General features: G+C 37.3%; 1 protein-coding gene across 1 annotated transcript in view; it reads right to left on the reverse strand.

The window, feature by feature from the left end:
- CLIC4 (chloride intracellular channel 4) overlaps positions 1–22,180 on the reverse strand; it is a 94,574-nt gene that overhangs the window by 6,108 nt on the left and 66,286 nt on the right. The window contains exons 3-4 of the mRNA XM_004377103.2: positions 16,957–17,082; positions 10,057–10,163 (exon numbers count right to left, since the gene is read on the reverse strand). Of these exons, the coding sequence (XP_004377160.1) occupies positions 10,057–10,163; positions 16,957–17,082 (233 nt within the window). The remainder of the gene's footprint in view (positions 1–10,056; positions 10,164–16,956; positions 17,083–22,180) is intronic.

The raw sequence follows: 22,180 nt of genomic DNA on the forward strand, positions 1-22,180 counted from the left end.
TAGTCACACACAGTTACATTTTGGGACAGTAGGAGAACTAAAGAGAAGCTGATCAACAAACAAACTACTCCCAGGGTTAATGCTGGAACCTTAGTGGAGAAGTAGATTTAGGGAATATGAAAAGGGGTTCAATATACGCTGAGTCTGAGATGCCTGTAAGACATCTGAGCAGATGTGTCCAATAGACAGCTGGATGCCAGTGGCTGGGAAGAGACTGAGGCTAGAACAACATTTTTGGAAGTCCTGAGAACATAAATGAAAATTGAAGCTGTGGGAGTGAATGTATTTGTCTAGCTTTCACTTTGAAGAATATTTCACTGCTTATAGAATTCTAATTCGTTTTCTTTTAGCTCTTTGACGTTCTCATACCATTGTCTTCTGGATTCCATTTTTTCTGTTGAGAATCAGTGCTCAATCTTACTGAGCTGCCATTTTTTAGATCTTGTCTCTAGCTTTCAGCAATTTAAGTAGCATGTATATAGGTACGGTTTTCTTCACATTTGTCCTTTTTGGGTTTTGTAATGCTAGACTCCATGGCTTATTATCTTTTGTCAATTTGGGGAAATTCTTGGCAATTATCTCCTTAAATATAGCTTCTACTCTTCCTGACATTCTAGTTACACATATGTCAGCCCTTTTCCACTGTACCCATATTTATCACATTATTTTCTATATTTTTTTGTCCTTTTGTCTCTCTGTGCTTCCATTTAGACATTTTCTTCAGACCTATCTTCCATGTCACTAATTGTTTCTTCATCATTGTCTAATCTTAAACTCATCTACCAAGTTTCTTAATGTCAGATACTATTGTTGCAGCTACTGTGTCAATCCATCTCGTCAAAGGTCTTTCTCTTTTTTGCTGACCCTCTACTTTACCAAACATGATATCCTTTTCCAGGGATTGGTTCCCCCTGATAAAATCTCCAAAGTAAGTGAGACAAAGTCTTGCCATCCTCCCTCTGAAGGAATATTCTGGCTGTACTTCTTCCAAAACAGATGTGTTCTTTCTTCTGGCAGTCTATGGTATAATCAATATTCTTTGCCAACACCATAATTCAAATGCACTGATTCTTCTTCGGTCTTCCTTATTCATTGTCCAGCTTTCACATGCATATGAGGCAACTGAAAATACCATGGCTTGGGTCAGACCCACCTTAGTCCTCAAGGTGACATTTTTGCTTTTTAATACTTTAAAGAGGTCTTTGGCAGAAGATTTGCCCAATGCAATACGTCATTTGATTTCTTGCTTGCTGTTTCCATGGGCGTTGATTGCGGATCCAAGTAAAATGAAATCCTTGACAACTTCAATATTTTCTCCATTTGTCCTGATGTTGTTTATTGGTCCAGTTTTGAGGGTTTTGGTTTTCTTTATGTCAAAGTATAATCCATACTGAAGGCTGTAGTCTTTGATATTCATCATTAAGTGCTTCAAGTCCTCTTTGCTTTCAGCAAGCAAGGTTGTGTTATCTGCATATTGCAGGTTGTTAATAAGTCTTCCTCCAACCCTGATGCCCCATTCCTCTTCATATACTCCAGCTTCTCAGATTTTTGCTCAGCATACAGATTGAATAAATATGGTAAAAGGATACAACCCTGACGCACACCTTTCCTAACTTTAAACCACGCAGTATCCTCTTGTTCTGTTCAAACGACTGCCTCTTGGTCTACGTACAGGTTCCTCATGAGCACAAGTAAGTGTTCTGGAACTCCCATTCTTCTCAATGTTAGCCATAATTTTTTATGATCCACACAGTTGAATGCCTTTGCATAGTCAATAAAACACAGGTAAACATGTTTCTGGTAGTCTCTGCTTTCGGCCAAGATCCATCTAACACTGGCAGTGATATCCCTGTTACACATCCTCTTATGAATCTGGCTTGAATTTTGGGCAGTTCCCTGTCGATGTACTGCTGCAACCATTTTTGAATTATCTTCAGCAAAATTTTACTTGTGTGTGATATTAATGATATTGTTTGATAATTTCCGTATTCTGTTGGATCACCTTTCTTTGGAATGGGCACATATATCGATCTCCTCTAGTGGGTTGGCCAACTAGCTGTCTTTCAAACTTCTTGGCATAGACAAGTAAGCACTTCCAGCATTGTATCCATTTGCTGAAACATCTCAATTGGTATTCTATCAATTCCTGGAAGCTTGTTTTGCGCCAATGCCTTCAGTGCAGCTTGGACTTCTTCCTTCATTACCATCAGTTCCTGACCACATGCTACCTCCTGAAATGGTTGAACACTGACCAGTTCTCTTTGGAATAGTGACTCTGTATATTCCTTCCATCTTCTTTTGATGCTTTCTGCATCATTTAACATTTTGACCATGTTGTTGCTGTTGTTAGGTACCATCAAGTTGGTTCCAACTCATAGTGACCCTATGTACAACAGAACAGAACACTGGCCAGTCCTGTGCCATCCTCACAATCGCTGCTATGTCTGAGCTCATTGTTACAACCACTGTGTTAATCCATCTCATTGAGGGTCTTCCTCTTCTTCGCTGACCTGCTACTTTACCAAGCATGATGTCCTTCTCCAGGGACTGGTCCCTCCTAATCACATGTCCAAAGTATGTAAGACGAAGTCTTGCAATCCTAGCTTTTAAGGAGCATTCCAGCCGTACCTCTTCCAAGACAGATTTGTTTGTTCTGCTGACAGTCTATGGTATATTCAATATTCTATGCCAACACCATAATTCAACTGTTATCAATTCTTCAGTCTTCCTTATTCACTGTCCAGCTTTCGCATGCATATGAAGCAACTGAAAATTTTGCCCATAGAATCCTTAATATTGCAACTCAACACTTCAATTTTCTTTTCAGTTCTTTCAGCTTGAGAAATGCTGAGCATGTTCTTCCTTTTTGGTTTCTAACTCCAAGTCTCTGAACATTTCATTATAATACTTTACTTTGTCTTCTTGAGCCCTTTGAAATCTTCTGCTCAGCTCTTTTATCATTTCTTCTGCTTAGCTACACTGATGTCATTCCACAATTTGTCTGGTCTTCAGTCATTAGTGTTAATGTGTCAAATCTATTCTTGAGATGTCTCTATATTCAGGTGGGATATATTCAAGGTCGTAATTTGGCTCTTGTGGACTTGTTTTAATTTTCTTCAGCTTCAACTTGAACTTGCATATGAACAACTGATGGTCTGTTCCATGTCGGCCCCTGGCCTTGTTCTGACTGATGATATCGAGCTTCTCCATCGTCTCTTTCCACAGATGTAGTCGATTTGATTCCTGTGTATTCCATCTGGCAACATTCATGTGTATAGTTGCCGTTTACACTGATTAAAAAAAAAAAGTTATTTCCAATGAACAGGTCATTGGTCTTGCAAAATTCTATCACACGATCTCCAGTGTCGTTTCTAACACCAAGGCCTTATTTTCCAACTACTGATCTTTCTTCGCTTCCAACTTTTGCATTCCAATCACCAGCAATTGTCAATGCATCTTGACTGCTTGTCTGATCAATCTCAGACTGCAGAAGTTGGTAAAAATCTTCAGATTTCTTCATCTTTGGCATTAGTGGTTGATAAATAAATTTGAATAATAGTTGTATTAACTGGTCTTCCTTGTCGGTGTATGCATATTATTCTGTCACTGATAGCACTGTACTTCAGGACAGTAGACGGCCAGGTCCTTCTTCTTAGTCTGTCTTAGTCTGGAAGCTCCACTGAAATCTGTCCACTATAGGTGACCCTGCTGGTATTTGAAATACCAGTGTCATAGCTTCCAGCATCATAGCAACACCCACGCCACCACAGTACAACAAACTGACAGACAAGTGGTGGTGACAGACCTTAAGAGTAGAATGCTGTGGAAGAAATTCTGCCTTAAGACTCCTGCCTGAGAGTTCCCAGCGTGCTTGCTTACCCTACAAATTTCGGATTTGTCAGCCCCCACAATCACGTAAGCAAATTGCTTGAAATCAATTAATGAATCGATTTCTCTCTCTTTACCTATGTCTATTTATCTATGTATCTATCAGTCAATCATCTATCTCTGTATCTATCCTACTGGTCTGTTTCTCTGGAGAATCTTCACTAAAACATGTTTTAAAAATGTAAAGAATTGGTAGTATTTTTTATCCTAGGTGAATATCAAACAAATAGGAATGTGTTACCTAAAGCAATAGGTGACAAGATTAAAGATTGAAGAACCACCTACTTTATTAATAAAAGGTCACCCTGGCCATAGCCAGGATCAACCTAGTTTATTTCTTAGACAAAACAGATAAGCAGCAGAGAGCAATGGAACCCAGTAAGATAAAGCTGATGAGTTAGGAGTTCCCAACTGGAATTGGAGAAGTGACAGGGAATCAAGCCATAAACAATAAAAGACCAAAAATACAAAGGCAATAGAAATATCTTTTTATCAATTACATGCATGTTGTTCATAATGCACAGAGTTAGCTGCGATGTAAAGTTTATAAATTAACAAGAGAACGCAATGTGGGAAATAGCTAGGTTAGTAAGGAGTCCAAGTTATGATGGAAAACTTTTCATGGTAGTATTCAGAGGGAAAAAAGAAAAAAAGGAGACAGCAAAATCTCAGGATTATAAAAGAACTTAAAGATTCAATACACATCCTATCAAAAGCAGTTAGTACAGAACAAATGCATATTAGAGTCTAAGAACTTGTTCTTTGATTAGATTACAAGAAATACAATCATGGTCTATAAAGAAAATAATATTGCCTGAATTAAAAAACACTGAAATAAATGTCTTCAAATTGTACTTGACAGGTATGGCAAGTTTATGATCTTGGACCTACTGTGAAGTAATCCTCTTCCTGAATTAATTTTCAATGTGTCCAATACAAAAATAAAACAACCTATATCTACAATGCTTATAACACACAATGTTTATAACCTTAGATGTAAGGCACTGACTGAAATTAAGAAAAACATGGAAATTACTGTTCTTTCTATAATTTTGGCCTTAGCAAAGCACTTGTAATGAAGTTGGCTTCTCTTCTGTACCTGACTGGAATGTTAGGGATTTTTCTTCGTCAGTTAAGAAATGTCTTAATAAAGAGCATATTAATGAAAACAAAAAATAATGAATTAGTTTGATACAATTTTTATCTACCAACATAAGGAATGGCCAACAAAACAAACAAAAAAAGAGATACCAAGCAGTGCTAAGAGGTACTCAAGACCACCATTCGATAAACCTAATAAAATTTTGAAGACAAACCATTACAAAGGAATATGAAGTTTGCTAAGATAAAAGAAAGTGTCAAGCTTAACCACTAGAAGGCAGTAGAAGGCCATTAAAGTAGCACCTTGTCCTGTAATTAGTAAGTAGCAGCATTACTCTCTAATACTCTTTGTGTAGTAATGTTGATGCGTCTAAGACTATTTCAAAAGCTCTTCAAAAAAAAGAAAGACAAAAGTGTTAAAGAGGCTGCACAATCATTGAAAAATTAGTTATGAAAATCAAATCACTTTTTTGCCTATGACAATAGCAAAATTAAAAAGATTAATACACACACACACATCAAGGTCAGAGTGTGGGGAAACGCATACTTTCATTTGAGTAGAAATATAAACTGGTGTAGACTTTTGGAGAACAATATGGCAAAACAGAGCAAAATTTAAAATGCATGAACTTTTAGACCTATTTCACTTCTAGGAATCTAGCACAAAGACATCACTGGCAGCGTGGTTTGTCACGGTAAAAAACCTGAGACAACCTAGATGCCTATCAACAGGTAAATGGTTAAATAAAAATCCATTATTATAGAATATTAAGCAGCATTTTTTTAATGAGGGTATATAGCATTTTTACACAAATAACACATGCCACTTACAAGCGCTGCCATGCCAGTCCTCTTACACATGTTGCTGTAAAAAAAAAAAATTAGCATAGCTTGCTAACAAAAATACCTCACAGGAGCAGCCAACTAACAAACACAGAAGGCACACGCATTATCTGCACAAAAATATGTTATCTATATTTTGATATAGAAGGATTTCTACCCTAGGTGAAAAAAGTCAACTACAGAATATAACTCTCTCTATATGTATATATTTACATACAATATTTGCAAAATCACATTTAAAAAAAAGGGTACATACTAAACTTTTGGGGAAGAGGTTATGTAATGGGATTAAGGCGGGGCTATGAATTTTTTAAACTTACTTCTATGCTATTTTTACTTTTTAAACAAGTACACATTCTTCTATAATTTATATAATTTCAGTGTGTAAAATTCAAGTCAAAAAGCATTAAATGTAACAAAGAGGGTATCTGTTGTTGAAAAACAATGCAATTCACAACAAGACAACAAAGACCTTTTAAAAATTATGAGCACTTACATGGATAAAATTGTACTTTAAAACTACTACTAGTTTTAATAAAAGTGACCTTAAAACAAACAATTTTTAAAGGCCAGGTTACATATCAGTGGAAAATGGAGAGGTAATGGGTATTTAGACTATTAAATATACTATGTGGTTTCATAGCTACTATAATGATCAAACATCCTCTGATTCCAGAGACTTTTCCTTAGAAAAAAGATCTTGAATAAAAAGGAACTAAAATCAGACCCTCTAGATTCCTTGCCTTCATTTAAAAACAGGAATTTGGACGTTATGAAAGATGGCATATTTCATCACTACTAAATTAACTGATCTCTTAAGAATAATATAAATACCAAGAAACTAATAAATTACGTATTAATTATAGTTGTGAACTTAATAAAATGCATACATTAATGAAATCACAAAACAGAAAAAACTTAGATCTGAGACAGGCCATACCTAAATCATCCCCATAAAATGATTTATCCATTAATTTCTCTTTTAATGCTTCAAAAGATTACATAAACTCTTACTCCCTATCAACTTGGATAACTTATCAAAAGAATCATAGTTTATTTTCCTTCTACCCTCCCTCTCTCCCTTCCCCTCCCTCCTTCCCCCCTCCCTCCTCTGCTTCCTCCCTCCTTCCTCCCTCCCCTTCTTTTCTCCCTTCCCTCTCATCCTTCCATCCACCTATCTATCAATCAATCAGTTATCAGGGTTTCTCTTTATCTTATTCTTTAAATCTTATTTGTTTACTTTGTACCCCAATCTAAACATTGGTCCTTTTGTTTCACTTTCACTAGCCTAAAACCATAGCATCTAGGCATCTAACCCCTTACTTAGAATTGGGTCTTAAAATGATCCAAGTACGTGAGATTTTGTAAAATACTTAATAGGCTAATAAATCAAAGACCTGCCTACTCTGAATTACCACATGAAATGGCAAATCTGTTTCTGTATAAGTTGTTTGTTGTTTGGCTGGGTATTTAGAGTAATAAGAAGGAAGATCACTAATTTTCCAGCCTTATAAAAAGCACTTCTTTGCACTAAGCAGACAGATAAGGGACCTGCAACAAACATACATCAGGGAGACCCATTAAGGTCTAAAGTGATTGTTTTCTAAAGTCTCATGCCAGCTGACAGGTCCCTGTGGGGGGAAGTTGCTTGGCAACTGGAATTCGTATTTACCAATAGGTAATTTAATATAAACCTTCTAAGTTGTGTGCTATGTGATCCATTATGTCGTTTATTCTGATTGGGTACAGCATTCTGAGGACAGTAAGCGTAGGTGGCTACTTAAGACAGTATCAAATTGACAGGAAAAAAATAGAATGCAAAGTTATACTTAAATGAGTCACTTTCTTCCCTATTCTCCTCCCCCCACCAACCCTTGTCCCAAAAAGCAATTTTTTAAAAAGTAAACACATTTTCTTCCTCTCTCCTTCCCACCAAGCATCAGAAGAAATTCAAACACCCTCCAGTTCCCAAAAGTCACAGGGAGAAACAAAAACATTATGACTTTAATCAGTCAAAGAACTATGCAGTAAGAGCATCTGGGTATAAAAGGATAGTTCTATGAAAAGAGCAGTCAGCCTGCATGAAGGAAGGGTGAAACAGAGACGACACTGTCTGTGGGAAGGAGTGACTCCAATGGAACTGTTCACCTAATGTATAAATTGCTGCAACAGAAACATTAGTCAGAAACAAAAAAAGCCAATTACTAACGAAAATTGCTCCCAAACCAAGGAGCTACTAGAACACACTTAATAGATGTAAGCCAGGCCTGCACATTAAGGTTTTTCCCTTTTCCCCCCTTCACTGTAGAAGAACATTCATGCCGTGAATATTATTCCAGAATTCAAGAGCAAAAAAACTGAAACTCAATACTAAATTATAAAATATTGTAATTACCAAAAAAATCATAGCCTGATAGCTTGGGTCAGCAAAAAAGAGGAAGACCTTCAAAGAGATGGATTGACACAGTGGCTACAACAATGGGCTCAAGCATAGCAACAATTGTGAGGCTGGCGCAGGACTCGGCCATATTTCGTTCTGTTGGGCATGGGGTCACTATGAGTCGGAACTGACTTGATGGCAGCTAACAACAGCCTGGGAATCTGCCTACTGAGATAGCATAAGGAAATTACCAAGTGTTTCAATTTTTTAAAAGATACTTATTCTTGCTTGACCAACACTGTTATTTTTTCCCTTTGGTACTCTTGTTCATTTGCTGCCATAAACTTCTACTCAAGATAACCCCACCCAAGCTACCAACCTGTCTAAAAGTATGATGAATTAAAGTGTTTTTAGAATCTACATCTTTTGGTTATTGTTATGTTTAAATAAACTCTAATGTTCTCTACACAGCTTTCCCCAGAAAAAACAATACTTAACATCCCAAAGAGAACAAAAAGGGAAATTACCAAATGGTATAAGAAAGGGTTCATTAAATGGGCCCTCTGTTAAAGAGACTTCACTTCACTATACCATAACTTTGGTAAATGAAATAATAAGATAGTGTCCTTGATTAAGTAAGAAAATTCCATTTGCACAACCTAAGTAATTCTCACCATGAAAATACAACTTAAAATTAAAATCCCAGTTAGCACAATGCAGAAAAATTTGGAAGGCTAGTTAAGTCTAATTGCCTTTTAAAGCAACTCCAAAAGTTACTTTTTAAGGGTAGTCAGCACACACACACACACACACACAAAATCCTCACAATTGGACTGATAAACATCACTATAAATAATCAACATCCGTGGAAGCAGCAGTCCAGAAGTCAAACAACGTATTGCATTGGGCAAATCTGCTGCAACAGACCTCTGTAAAGTTTTAAAAAGAAAAGATGTCATTTTGATGACTAAGATGTGCCTGATCCAAGCCACGGTCTTTTCAATAGCCTCATATGCATGCAAAAGCTGAACAATGTAAAAAGGAAGACAGAAGAAGAACTGACGCATTCCAATTGTGGTGTTAGCAAGAAATATTAAGTGCATGGTGGACAGCCAGACGAAACAAATTAGTCTTAGAAGAAATACAACCAAAATGATCTTAGAAGCAAGGATGGCAAGACTTCATCTTGCTTACTCTGGATACATCATCAGGAAAGACCAATCGCTAGAAAAGGGCATCATGTTTGGTAGACAGTCGTCGAAAATGAGGAAAATTCTCAATGAGATGGACTGACACAATAGCTGCAACAATGGGCTCAAATATACTAGCAATGAAGATGGCACAGGGCTGAGCAACGTTCCGTTCTGTTATAAAAAGGTATATGCCAACTTGACAGCAACAGTACAAAATACTCAGACTGATACTAGGTTGTTGACACTTTACAGTAAGTAAAAGATTTAGTAATAGTTTACATTAAGCTAAATTAACCTATTCCAAACTATCATAACCATACAATCCATTAGTTTTTGATGCACCATTAATTCTTTGCACAGCTACCTTCACAGTAACTTCTCGGAAGAACAAGAGAACAAATTCATTCAATAAACATTTCATCAAGCACCCACTATATGCTAAGTACTGTGCCACGATCTGGGGAAACAGCAATTTAAGGGCTTATTCTCCTTTATCATCACATCTCCGATCAACTCTAAACACCAGTTTCTAATACTTATGGGAATGCCTGGATTCCAAAGTATTACTCTATAATCACTGTCATAATAATAGTTTTTGTTTTTATTTATTTATTTTGCAGTGGTAATTCAATCTTTTAATTTCTCTGTTACCTTCATTTGCCTCTGGTCTTGAATTCTTGATATATGCAGAGAATTTGGCAAAGATGTCCATTCCAGCAGTGTTTGATTCTGGGTGTTTTGGTGAAAGCTTTAAGTACCTAAATAGACAAAGTGACAAAGGATTATAGGTCCTCCAAAGATGCATTAGCATAACTTCTCTCAATCAACAAACCATCTTGCTAGCAGTTACTAGACATCTTTTAATAGTTTATTACTTTAAGAAATGCCATCATCTGTTTTCTATGACATCTTTAAGATGCATTCCTCCCCCCTTAGGAAACAAAGCTCTGCAGTTTGTTTATTTTTAATTCACATATTAATATTCTTGGCAACAAAAGGGCATCTGCACTCCATCTCCATTTTTATAAGTTAGAATACTGGCAGAAACAGTCTAGCTGTTCAGAGACTTGCACTAGGCCAGTGGGCATCTAAGAATGAGATCTCAAGAAAGGTACTGTCTACAAGAACATTCTGCAATGATGGAACTGTTCTATATCTGCATTGTCCAATACAGTAGCCATTGGTAACACACAGTTATTTGAATTTAAATTAATCACAATTAAATAAAATAAAAATTCACTTCTTCAGTTACACTTGCCACATTTCAAGCACTTAAAAGCTATTAGACAGCACAGCTCTAGAGCTTGCTCGAATAAGAATGCCCACAAAATCCTTGGTATGCCTGTGCAGCAGTACCAGTAACAGAACTTTGACAGTAGGAAAAGTGTCTAGGCTGGTCAAGCATCTTGATTTTCCACAGCAGGGTTAGGTCAAACGCAGCAGGAGGCTGTTATGGATTGAACTGTATCCCCAAAAAATGTGTGACAACCTGGCTAGGCCATGATTCCCAGTATTGTGTGGGTGTCCTCCATTTTATGATCTGATGCAATTTTCCTATGTGTTGTAAATCCTAATCTCTATGATGTTAATCAGGCAGGATTAGAAGCAGTTAGGTTAATGAGGCAGGACACAATCTACAGGATTAGGATGTATCTTGAGTCAATCTCTTTTGAGATATAACAAGAGAGAATGGAGCAAAGAGGAGAGGGACCTCCTACCACCAAGAAAGAAGAGACCAGAACTGAGTGCGTCCCTTGGACCCTGTGCTGAGAAACTTCTAGACCCAGGGGAGGATTGATGACAAGGACCTTCCCCCAGAGCTGACAGAGAAAGAAAGCCTTCCCCTGGAGCTGGCGCCCTTAATTTGGATTTCTAGCCTCCTAGACAGTGAGAGAATAAATTTATTTGTTAAAGCCATCCACTTGTGGTATTTCTGTTATAGCATGACTAGGCGACTAAGACAGAGGCATATCACTCACTTCAATCCTATACTCAGCATTTTCCAAAACTAAAAATTTCCATGGTAAATTTATAAGGGTATTCTGAACAACAGAAAAATAAGCTGTAAGAAATTATAATGACAAGTGCTCAGTTGTGTTGTTACAAAGCTTTTTGGTTTTTTTTTTTTTTTTAATTTTGAGAATAGGCATTTATGACTCATCAGCTTTTAAAAAAAATTACGCAAATGTGCGTTTTACATACTTAGATTCCAAACACATATACTCAGTGTTGAACATGGTTTTAAAATAGGTATGATTTCTTCCTTAAACTGGAAAATGCATATGCAAAAGCTCAACTATCCACTCTTCCCTTCAGCAGAGCTTACATCAGTTCTAGTAAACCTGAGCTAGAGGAATTCAGATTCTTAGCAACATTTCAGGGAAGATCAATGAGCTTAAAAGGCCTGCAAAATATCACTAGAAAATGGTCTTGGGGGCAGTAAGGCTTTGGAAAGAATCTCACACTGAACTGGTTATTTTGATTTACTCTATATTTTAAGAGGCGCTGTCTTACAACAATTGTTTAAATTAAAAATGGAGGTAAGGTTATTTTTAGAAAAAGAAATTTAGTTCAGTTGCAAGCTGTAGTTTTAGGTTAGTTTATATATTTTTCTGTTACATTTCTTCTGTTTACTATTTACAATTCAGGAATACAGCTTCTAAAAATTGGACATAGATACTGACAAGAAGGATATAAAGAAGGAGCTGTAACAGGAGTTAATCCCAGGCCCAATATCCCTGGGTTTCCCCTTCAACTATGAAAACAACCAAACCAGGCTCCAAGTTTAAAATGTTTTTACTGCCTGTAATACAGTGCATGCATTGACTCATTCCAAACTAAAAAAATAGTGCCAGGAACATAAGTACTTCTTCAATAAATCTATGTCTTCCTCTAGCCAAGTTTCCAAAATTAGTCTTCTTTTCCCCAACCAATATTTAGTTGTACCTACTTTTCTAATGAAGTAAACCTCATGATTCTCAAAATAACTTATAGGAAGGCAGGCTTAAATTACACACCATTTATATATTCACTTATTCATGCATACATTCATTTGCTCTTATAATTATTGAGTATCTACTATGTGTGAGGCAATGTACTAAGTAAGTGCTAGGATGTAATGATGAGCATACAGAAACACACATACTGTACTACTTTTAAAATGCACATGAAAGTTCCAACTAGAAATATATTTTAGTAAACAGCTAAGAATGAAGAATGGCTTGCAATTAGCATACCTTTATTCATATGGAAATAGATCTACTCAAATTCTTAAAAAACACTGTTCTCTAAAGCAAGTTAAACATGTCCATCCTCCCCACCCAGACAAATTATTAAATCTGTACTATTAATTTAATGCATACAGTAGTATAGCTACAAGAGACCACTCATCCCAAATCTCCCAATCTGCCTAAAAGGAAATGATGCCCCAAAAAGCTTACACACTTGGCCCCCAAGTCACTCGACAAGTTAAAAGTATGATAAAACTAAAACTCAGATTTCCTGTCCCTTAGCCCAGTGTTTCTTCTCTGTTACAGAGCAGATTCTCTCTAAAAGATAAATCACAAACTCTGAACCAATAGGTCCAAAATCAGTTGCCAACTTTTTTTGCATCACCACAAACACTGAATTTTAATAATTCATCCATTATTATTAGTTTCAGCAAACAGCCTGATCAAGCAATAATTTAATTAATGTGAGCATTCGTTTTAACATTTAACAAAAGACTGGCAAAGAATTCATAAAAGGCCGAGTGTCATCAACAGAATGGATATGAGCTTCCAGGGCCCACAGAATTTCAGGTCAGTCCCTTATGCTGTATTACATCACAGACTATTAATGATACACTAGTTAAGAATATTTCCATCCTTTTAGGAAAGATTAGACATTTTCTTCTTTCTCACATTAATCCAAGAATAAAGGCTGGTTATACTGCCTACTGAATTATCCTTAGAGGTGAGTTTCTAAAATTCAGCTTTCAACGTCTGCATTTCTCATTCTTAAAAAAAAAAAAAAAAAAGCCTAACACTGTATAAAGCTCTCCGTCAAAATTATTTCACTGCCTTCTATCTTCCTTCTCTTCTTTTATGAGTAAGTTAGCCAGGTATAGAGGTCTGCTTTAATTAAACATCCAAGTTTCAAGGCTTTTTGACAAAGTAGTTCCTTCATTCACGTAAAGGGAGAAATAAATACAGAAACACTTTCCCCAGAGGAGAAGAGAAAGTTCACTTTAAAATCTATAGTTACACAGACCAACAAAAGTTCTTCAATTTAAACTTTTCATTAGCCTCTAAATTATAAACAAATCTAGAGAAGACAGTTGTTTGCATTTATCTATATTTATATGATTAAATCAAAAAGTGTTCCCACCAAAACACTGTTCTCAGGATCATCAAATGCCAAAAACATGTTATTAGAAACACTAGAGTTTAGTCTACCAGCTTGCACAACACTTCTGCCTTTTCTCCTCATCCTAGCTAGAAATAAGAAGGCTTACACAATCTAAGAATATGAGGAGGATCCGCAATAGTTGTCCCAGAGGGAAAGGGCAATGAGCCAGGATGGTCCCCAAGTACCCTACAACAACAAGGGAAAGGAAAAGGAATGTGTGCAGTGGTCCCAGAAACATGTCCTCTTCCCACTCATACTCTAGAAACAATTCTCCCTGACAGAGATTATGTTGTTTGATCAGCATTTCACTTATGGGTTGCAGAACCCACCAAAGGGGAAAGTACGTCCAACTCAAACATGGCTGTTCTCCGTATTTCTAATGTATATGAACAAAAAAAATTTCATCAGATGTTATATACCTCACCTACTTTTTCAAAGGATTCATTGAATTAAGTTTGACAACCACCTCAGCCCCACTTGCTCATCACTGTCAAGTAAACTGTCTTTGGTTTCTCTTCCACCCTTCCTCTAAGCTTGAGCTAGCCTCCAATTTTGTACTGATTAAAGCACAATCCCAATTAAAGACTTACATTTTACCTCTTTTATAAAAGCCAAACTCAATGAAATGAGAAGTGGAAAGTAGAGAATAGAAGAAATACAGATTTCTTTAAGTCATATTGACTGGCTTTGAAAGTACCCCAGCTCTGCTACCAGTAACTATAAAAATTTGGACAAATTATTTAGATTACTCATCTTTAGTTTCTTCAAAGTCTCTGTGAGGATTTAACTGAGATAACCCACAAAATAATCTACAAAGCATAGTGCATAGCACATAATAAGTATTCAAATATTAGTTAATAATAAGCACACAGACATTAGCGGCATCAAGAATTATCCTCTCCATATAAAATAAAATTTTAAAAATGTACTTAGGAACTCTTTTCAGACTAGAAACTACAACACAAAAACAAGGAAAATACCCCTAGAGAGAATTTAGCACGCTGTTAACACTTTATAACAGAAATATCTTCAAGGGTTTAATCTAAAGAGAAAGAAAAGCCCATTTCTGGTTATAGTGTCTTTATAAAAGTATCCAAACAAAAGTGAGAGTGTCAAAATTTCCATATATAAAAAGCAAAATGACAACGTTTATTTTTAAGGTCCAATCCAAAGCTATGATGTCTTGCAGAGCACTGGATGCCAAGAAGAATATTTTGATATTACTTTACTATTTCAATAAATGTCTATTCCCTCTGAGAAAAACAACAGGAAGGAAAAGTAAATCTTGATTTTTTTTTTTTTGTTGTTGTTGTTGTTGAAGAAGGCTAGAAGAGAATATGAGAAAAGGTCTATTTTCTCTATTTATAATTTAATGCTGATACAATGATCTATAAGTTACATGAGAGGAAGATCACTTTCAATTAGTGTCTGAGGACAAGTTGGCAAATACGGAACTTCCCTCAGAGCAGACAAACTTTAAGAATAAAAAGGGACCAATGAGGTTCCATTATGCAACAATCTCTCAAAAGTCATTTCCACTAAGTTGAATGCATGGTCATAATAGTTCCTTACTGATGTGTATAAAGCTTCAATTTATAGTTTATGAACATCTCAGTTTTGATTTATTGGTATTCTAGTTATATACATAGCTTGGGGGAAAAGTCAAGATGCAGTTTTATTAATGTTAGTCTGGAGATATGACTGTACTGGGGATGGAAAGAAGGTTTAGGATTCCTGGAAAGTAGAGATAAAAGAAGTTTGAGGCTCTGAGAAGGACAGGAAGGAAGGCAGAGGATAAGCTTTTAGAATATTGCATTAAAAAGGTTTAAGAAAATGAAATTTTAGGCTTAGCACAAAATTGCTAAACAGAGGGCAGTTCTGTTCACAATAGAAGATGGGCTAGTTGGAGGCAGAGGTGTCATTACTCATACTTCTCCAAGCAGCTGTCCTACTGTCCTCGACCCTGTCCATTTGACTGGCTGAACCACCTTGAGGTCCTCTCATAAAAATATTATTTAATAAAAATATTTCTCATGCCTAGAATGCTTGTCACTCTTTGGTTCACCTGCCAAATGCCACCTTTTTGATTTTTTAATTAAAGCTCAGTTCCAGTTTATCTCTTCTCTAAAGTCTTTCCTGATTCCACTTTCCCACTCCCCAGCCCACCTTGACTGTGCTTCCTGAGGGCAGCAACTGTGCCTTGTTCACTAGCATAGCCCCAGTGCTTTGTTGCTCAGTAAACTGCAGAACGAGTAAGTAAATAAATGAATGGATGAACATTGTGTGGTTAATTATTTTAGAGCTCTCTAACTCACTAATCTCATTCCTGGAAAGCTATTTGGACATGGAGATTTTTTTTGTAAAAGTCAAGTTATAAGTAGCAAGAAAGGCTTGGGTCAGAAGAAAAGACTGAAACAAAACATTTCCGTTTCCAGGATAGTGAGACTGAAAACGCCTAAAAGAAACCAACGATGATTTGAACCTATGCCAAGATTACAATATGATGCAAAACTACACATTTGCAATTTAGGTTAACTATCTTTACAATACATCTATTCCTCAATTGTATCTCATGTTATAGGAACTATTTGAGCACTTTAAAATCCTTAACCATGTGGGGTAATATGCAAGGCCTGGGGACCTGAAACTCCTTGAAAAAAGTAAATACGAAACTCTGAATCCCAAATACAAAGTCTGAAAAGTCAATTCCCTTAGAAGTTAGCATCAGGAAGTTACTTTTAAAAAGGCCTGACAGCAAATCGCCTGACAGCCTGCGCTACACTCCTGCTTAAACATTCTGGCTGCTGGGTTCAGTCTGAACCTGGCTTTCCCCCATCCTTTCTCCTCCCTAAATTTCTATCTTGGTTTGGGACGTATATCCCTCAAATAACCAGTCTCTCCTGACCTATCTCACGTGTTCCCATCTCACATGCTCCCATACAGCTTAGCTAGCTTCCCACCTTTCTTAGTATGGCTTATTGGCCTAGCTGAAAGCCAATTCTGACATCTATGTAGCATTAATGATAAATCACCTTAGAACGGACTCCTAAGTCATTGCAAAATTAACACTGTGAAAATTTAAGTACCATCAGGAGAAAGATCTCTAAGGGTCAGATAAGACAAAGCTTCAATATTTCCATGCATATTTTGTTTCATACTCACTTAGGAGGGCATAAGACTTCTTCGAGAAATTCCTCAATCTTATTTACATCCGTTTTGACTTCATTGTTGAAAGTTATAAATGGTGGGTGGGTCCCTGGTGCCAAGTTCTGCAGGTCCGCAGGCTTCCTGTTAGGCAAAACAGTGGTCAAAATCTGATCGTTTTTATGTTAAGAAGGCAACAATACTTTAAATCCTCAGAGTCTTTAAATTTTAACCAAAAGACAAAGTCCTTCATTCTCATTCCAAACTAAACTTAGGTGCTTAATAGAAATGGCGGTAGAATAAGAGATAAAAAAGACTTGGGAAAGTCAGCCTCTGGTCTCAACTCTGGCACCAATTCATTGTGTAAATATGGATAAGTCAGAACTTCTCCTCGTTTTTGTAAGAGAGAAAAGCAGCCGATTCCTACAGTCCTTTTCAACAGTAAGATTCCAAATTCTGGTTCAACCTCTTTTTAATTCTCCTGGAAGTTTTGACTCACAAGGAAAAAGATTACCACGTGTGACTATCTAATAACAAAACTACTTCATATATAAAATATAGCAAAAAGAGCCTTGGTGGCACAGTGGTTAATCACTCCGCTTCTAACTGAAAGGTTGGCAGTTCAAACCCACCAGCTACTCCACAAGAGAAAAATGTGGCAGTCTGGTCCTGTAAAGATTATAGCCTAGAAAACCTTATGGGGAGTTCTACTCTGTCCTATAGGCACTATGAGTAGGTATCTACTGGACAGCAACAGGTATAAAATACACTTATGCCTCACTTATTGACTATCTCGTTATCCAACATTTTGCATTTACAATAGTAAAAAAATATACTCTCTGTTTTGCACATTAATGACATATGCCCAGCAGTAACAAACGCCGAGGTACAAACGAGTAACACTGGCTGTGATGGTTAAGGTTATGTGTCAACTTGGCTGGGTCATGATTCTCTCAATGGTTTGGTAGTTATGTAATAAAGTAATTTGGCAGTTATGTAATGATGCAGTCATCTTCCATCTGTGATCTGATGTGGTCATCTTCCACTTTCACATAACGCTGATTCTCACATAACGACCTGGTCTCTGGACCCAACTGTAAGAACAGTGTTGGGGCAGTGTCTGACCTCCTCTAATGTCACAGGGGAAAGGAGAATCAAGATCAACAGCCCAAGGCTGATTCCTATGAGGCAGCAGTCAGACATGCCTCCTCTCTACACCATCTTTACCAATTCTGACACCTATCGTCCCTCCCACAGCACTCTCTACTTCTCTCTTGGGTTCAATAAGTCATTGCAATGGCTACACAGAACTCACAGACAATACTCATGACTATGGGGTTTATTAGGGAAGTAACAGGTTACAATTCAAGCTCAGGAACACTCAGGATACAGTTCTTCCATCAGGACAGCCTCTTTTCAGCTGTGCTCACAGGCACACCTCTCCCTGGGCCTCTGCCCAAAGGCACTCAGCTTTCTCTCTCCTGGGCTTGGAAGCCCACCACACAGTCTCCTGCTGCTGGGTCATTGCCACCGCTTCTCATCATCTTCAGGGTTACACTTCGCACTCTCTCTCTCTCAATCTCCTGCTTCCAGGAGCTTCTCAGCGCAAGGATCCCAAGTCCAGAGGATGTGGTGGCTCCTGGCTGTTCGTCCTTGGTGCTGGTGAGTTTCTCTTTTTCCTGCCTCTGGGGTAGCTCATTTCAAACCCAGCGTGATGGCAAAACTGACCAATCCCGTTGGTGGGCCACAATTACCCTATCACACAGCCCCGCCCAACTACCTGTGTGGGAGTTATAAGACCATGGTGAGAAAGGCCACACAAAAGCAATCCATTACACCACAGACCCTAACCGCGTCAATAAGTGAGGAGTGAGTGTAGCATAACCAAAGGAAAAAGACAAAATAAACTGGACAAAATGATATAGTGAGTGAAAAAGGCTTCAAATCTTTATTACATAAGGATCTTGTCTAAATTCATTTTAAAATTCATCAAAAAATCAAATAGGTAAGGATCAAAAGCAATTGATAAGTGATAGATATAATAAGTGAACACATGGAAAATGTCAAACATCACAATTATCAAAGAAATTCGAAGCTAAACAATGAAGACATTTTTCTCCTATCAATTAGGAAAAACTAGAAATACCACAGAACACATAATTCAGTGAAACTGATATCTTTACAACTACTCATAGCAAGGAATGTTGGTACTACCCTATTAAAAAGCAATATGGCTCACCTAAGCCCACAACAACACTTAGAATCATTAAGTGACAACTCTATGGGGCAGTTCTACTCTCTCCTATAGGGCTGCTAAGAGTCAGAATTGACTCTATAGCAGTGGGTTTGGTTAATGATAAAATAGGAAGCATACACACCCCTATGAAGGATTCCTTACCAAAAAAAGTTGAACCTGAGTCTAATCAAGCCTCTACAAGAGCACTGGTTTCTCAAAATGTGATCCAGGAGACCCCTTTAGGTGGTCCATGAGGTCAAAACTATTCTAATACTAGAAGATCATTTACCTTTTGCACTCTCATTCTCTCAAGCATGTACAGTACAGTTTTTCATAGGCCACCTGGCATGTGATATAACACTGTAATTAATACAGAACCAGAAATGAGAGTCCAACTGTCTTCTACTAAGGAAGACATCAGAGATTTGCAAAAATGTGTAACTCTTCTCATTTGTTTTAGAAAATATAGTTACTGTTTATTTAAAAATGTTACTTATAATAAGTAATGGGTTCATTATTGTAATATTTGAATGAATTAGTAAATATTTTTTAAATTTCTCAGCTTTAATTTCTAACACAGTAAAATCTGTAGCTATAACCACACAGCTGAAAGTTATTTGGTGTCCTCAATAATTTACAAGTATAAAGGGGCCCTGAGACCAAAACGTTCATTAGAGGACAGAGTGAAATGATACCACAAGGAAGCACTCAGCCAAATCCAGAATCTGGACAATACACAATTCCACTAATCAACAAGTCAATGGCATGGGGAAAAAAAGTCACAAGTGGGAGCTGGGAGAGACTGTTTTAGATTAAGAAAAACTTAAGAGACATAACAACCAAATTTGTTTGGGTCCTAGTTTGAACCAACCAACCAAGGACAAAGAGATATTTTGGAGATAAATAGGGAACTCTGATTATACAATGGCAATTGGACATGATAATGGCCTTGTGGTTAGGTAAGAAAATGTCCATACTGCTTTGGAGATATACACTGAAGTAAGTAGGGGTGAAATGGTATGATGTCTGGGATTTGCTTAAAACACTTGAGCAAAGAAAATTTAAAAAAAGAGAGAGAGAAAGACAAAGCAAATGTGGCAAACTCTTGATAAGTGCACTATTATTGCTATTCTTGCAAAGATTTGAAATTTTTCATAATTAAAAAGGCAATATGGCCTGGCAGCGCTCAGCTGGTAAGCAAAAGGATGGCAGTTCAAACTCAACCAGAGGCCCCGAGGGAGAAAGAACTGGGGCAGTTCTACTCTGTCACATGGGGTAGCTATGACTAGGAATCAAGTCAATGGCACCTAACAACAACAATTATAAGAAGAATATATGCTTACTGTAAAAAAAAGTGGAAAATACAGGAAAGTTAAAGAAAGCAATCATTCAGAAAATCAAGCTAACTTAGAATAGTACCTTCCTTCCAACCTACTTAAGTTTTAACAGAGAGATCATACTGTATCAATTTTATACTCTTTAAAAATAAGTAAGGTGACATTTGGGCTTTTACTGTGGGCCAAGCACTGGGCTTTACATGCATTATCTTACATCATCCTTATACCTTACTCCCAGGAGGCAGGTACCCTACCAGGCAGGGTGGAGGGATTCTGACACTCACAAAAGGTAACTTGCTAAGGCCATAAACCTAGTATGTGGCAGAGGTGGACCATGACTCAGGTTTCTCCAATCCCAAAGCCCAGAATCATTAAAAATGTTATAAACATCTTAAAATGATCGTCCAATATGTCACTGTATAGATGACTCATAATTAATTATTTTAATGCACATTTACAAAAAAAAAAAAAAACAGGAATAAATAACAATGCAGTGCACAACTTTATAAATAAACCTTCCTGATTTTTAGGTTATTTCCTTAGGATATACAGGCAGTCCCCAGGTTATGAAGAGAACTGTCCCTGTGTCTTTAAATCTTTAAGTCGAATTTATAGGTAAGTCACTACCGGTGCATACAGTTCTTATTTAGCCTTACTTTAGTGTAAGAAAAAAGGCTTCGAGCCTTTTCAATAATTTAAAAGCTGCACGTGTAGCAAGCGAAGGTGACTGTGACAAAGAATTTGTTGTAAGTAGGGGTTGGTTCAATTGTTTCAAAGCAAGGGCAAATTTACATAATATTAAAGGGCAAGTACGAGATGTCTGTAAGCTGGACGTTCATAACCCGAGGACTGCCTGTATTCCTCAAAACTGGAATTATTGGATAAAAGGGTAGGAACACTGAGGTTCTTGATGTACACTTGGCAGTAAAATTTTTTTATTGTTGTAGTTAAATGAAGTTTACATTTCAAGTTAGTCTCCCATACAAAATTTTATGCATACATTGTTACGTGACCCTAATTTCTCACCCCATTCTGAGACAGCACACTCCTCCTTTCCGCCCCTGATTCCCCATGACCATTCAACCAGCTCCTAACCGCTCCCATCTCACCTCTGGACAGAAGCCGCCCCTTTGGTCTCTTGTATCTACTTGACTAAAGAGGCACACTCTTCACGAGTATCACTTTATGTCCCACAGACCAGTCCAATCCCTGTCTGAAGAGTTGGCCTCAGAAACTGTTTTAGTTCTGGGCTGATAGAGAGTCCAGGGGCCATGCTTTCCAGGGTACCTCCAGTCTCAGTCAGACCATTAAGTCTGGTCTTCTTACTAGAATTTGAGTTCTGTACCCCATCCTTCTGCTGCTCCATCAGGGACTCTCTGTTGTGTTCCCTGGCAGGACTTTCATTGGTGGTACCCGGGCACCATCTAGTTCTTCTGGTCTCAGGCTGATGGAGTCTCTGGTTTATGTGGCCCATTCTGTCTCTTGGGCTACTACTTTCCTTGTGTCTTTGGTGTTCCTCGTTCTCCTTTACTCCAAGTGGTTGGGACCAACTGATGCATCTTAGATGGCCACTTGCAAGCTTTTAAGACCCCAGATGCCACTCACCAAAGTAGGATGCAGAACATTTTCTTAATAAGCTTTGTTATGCCAATTGACCTAGATGTCCCCT

The sequence above is a fragment of the Trichechus manatus genome, unplaced genomic scaffold, assembly GCF_000243295.1.
Source record: "Trichechus manatus latirostris isolate Lorelei unplaced genomic scaffold, TriManLat1.0 scaffold00048, whole genome shotgun sequence".
NCBI lineage: Eukaryota > Metazoa > Chordata > Mammalia > Sirenia > Trichechidae > Trichechus > Trichechus manatus.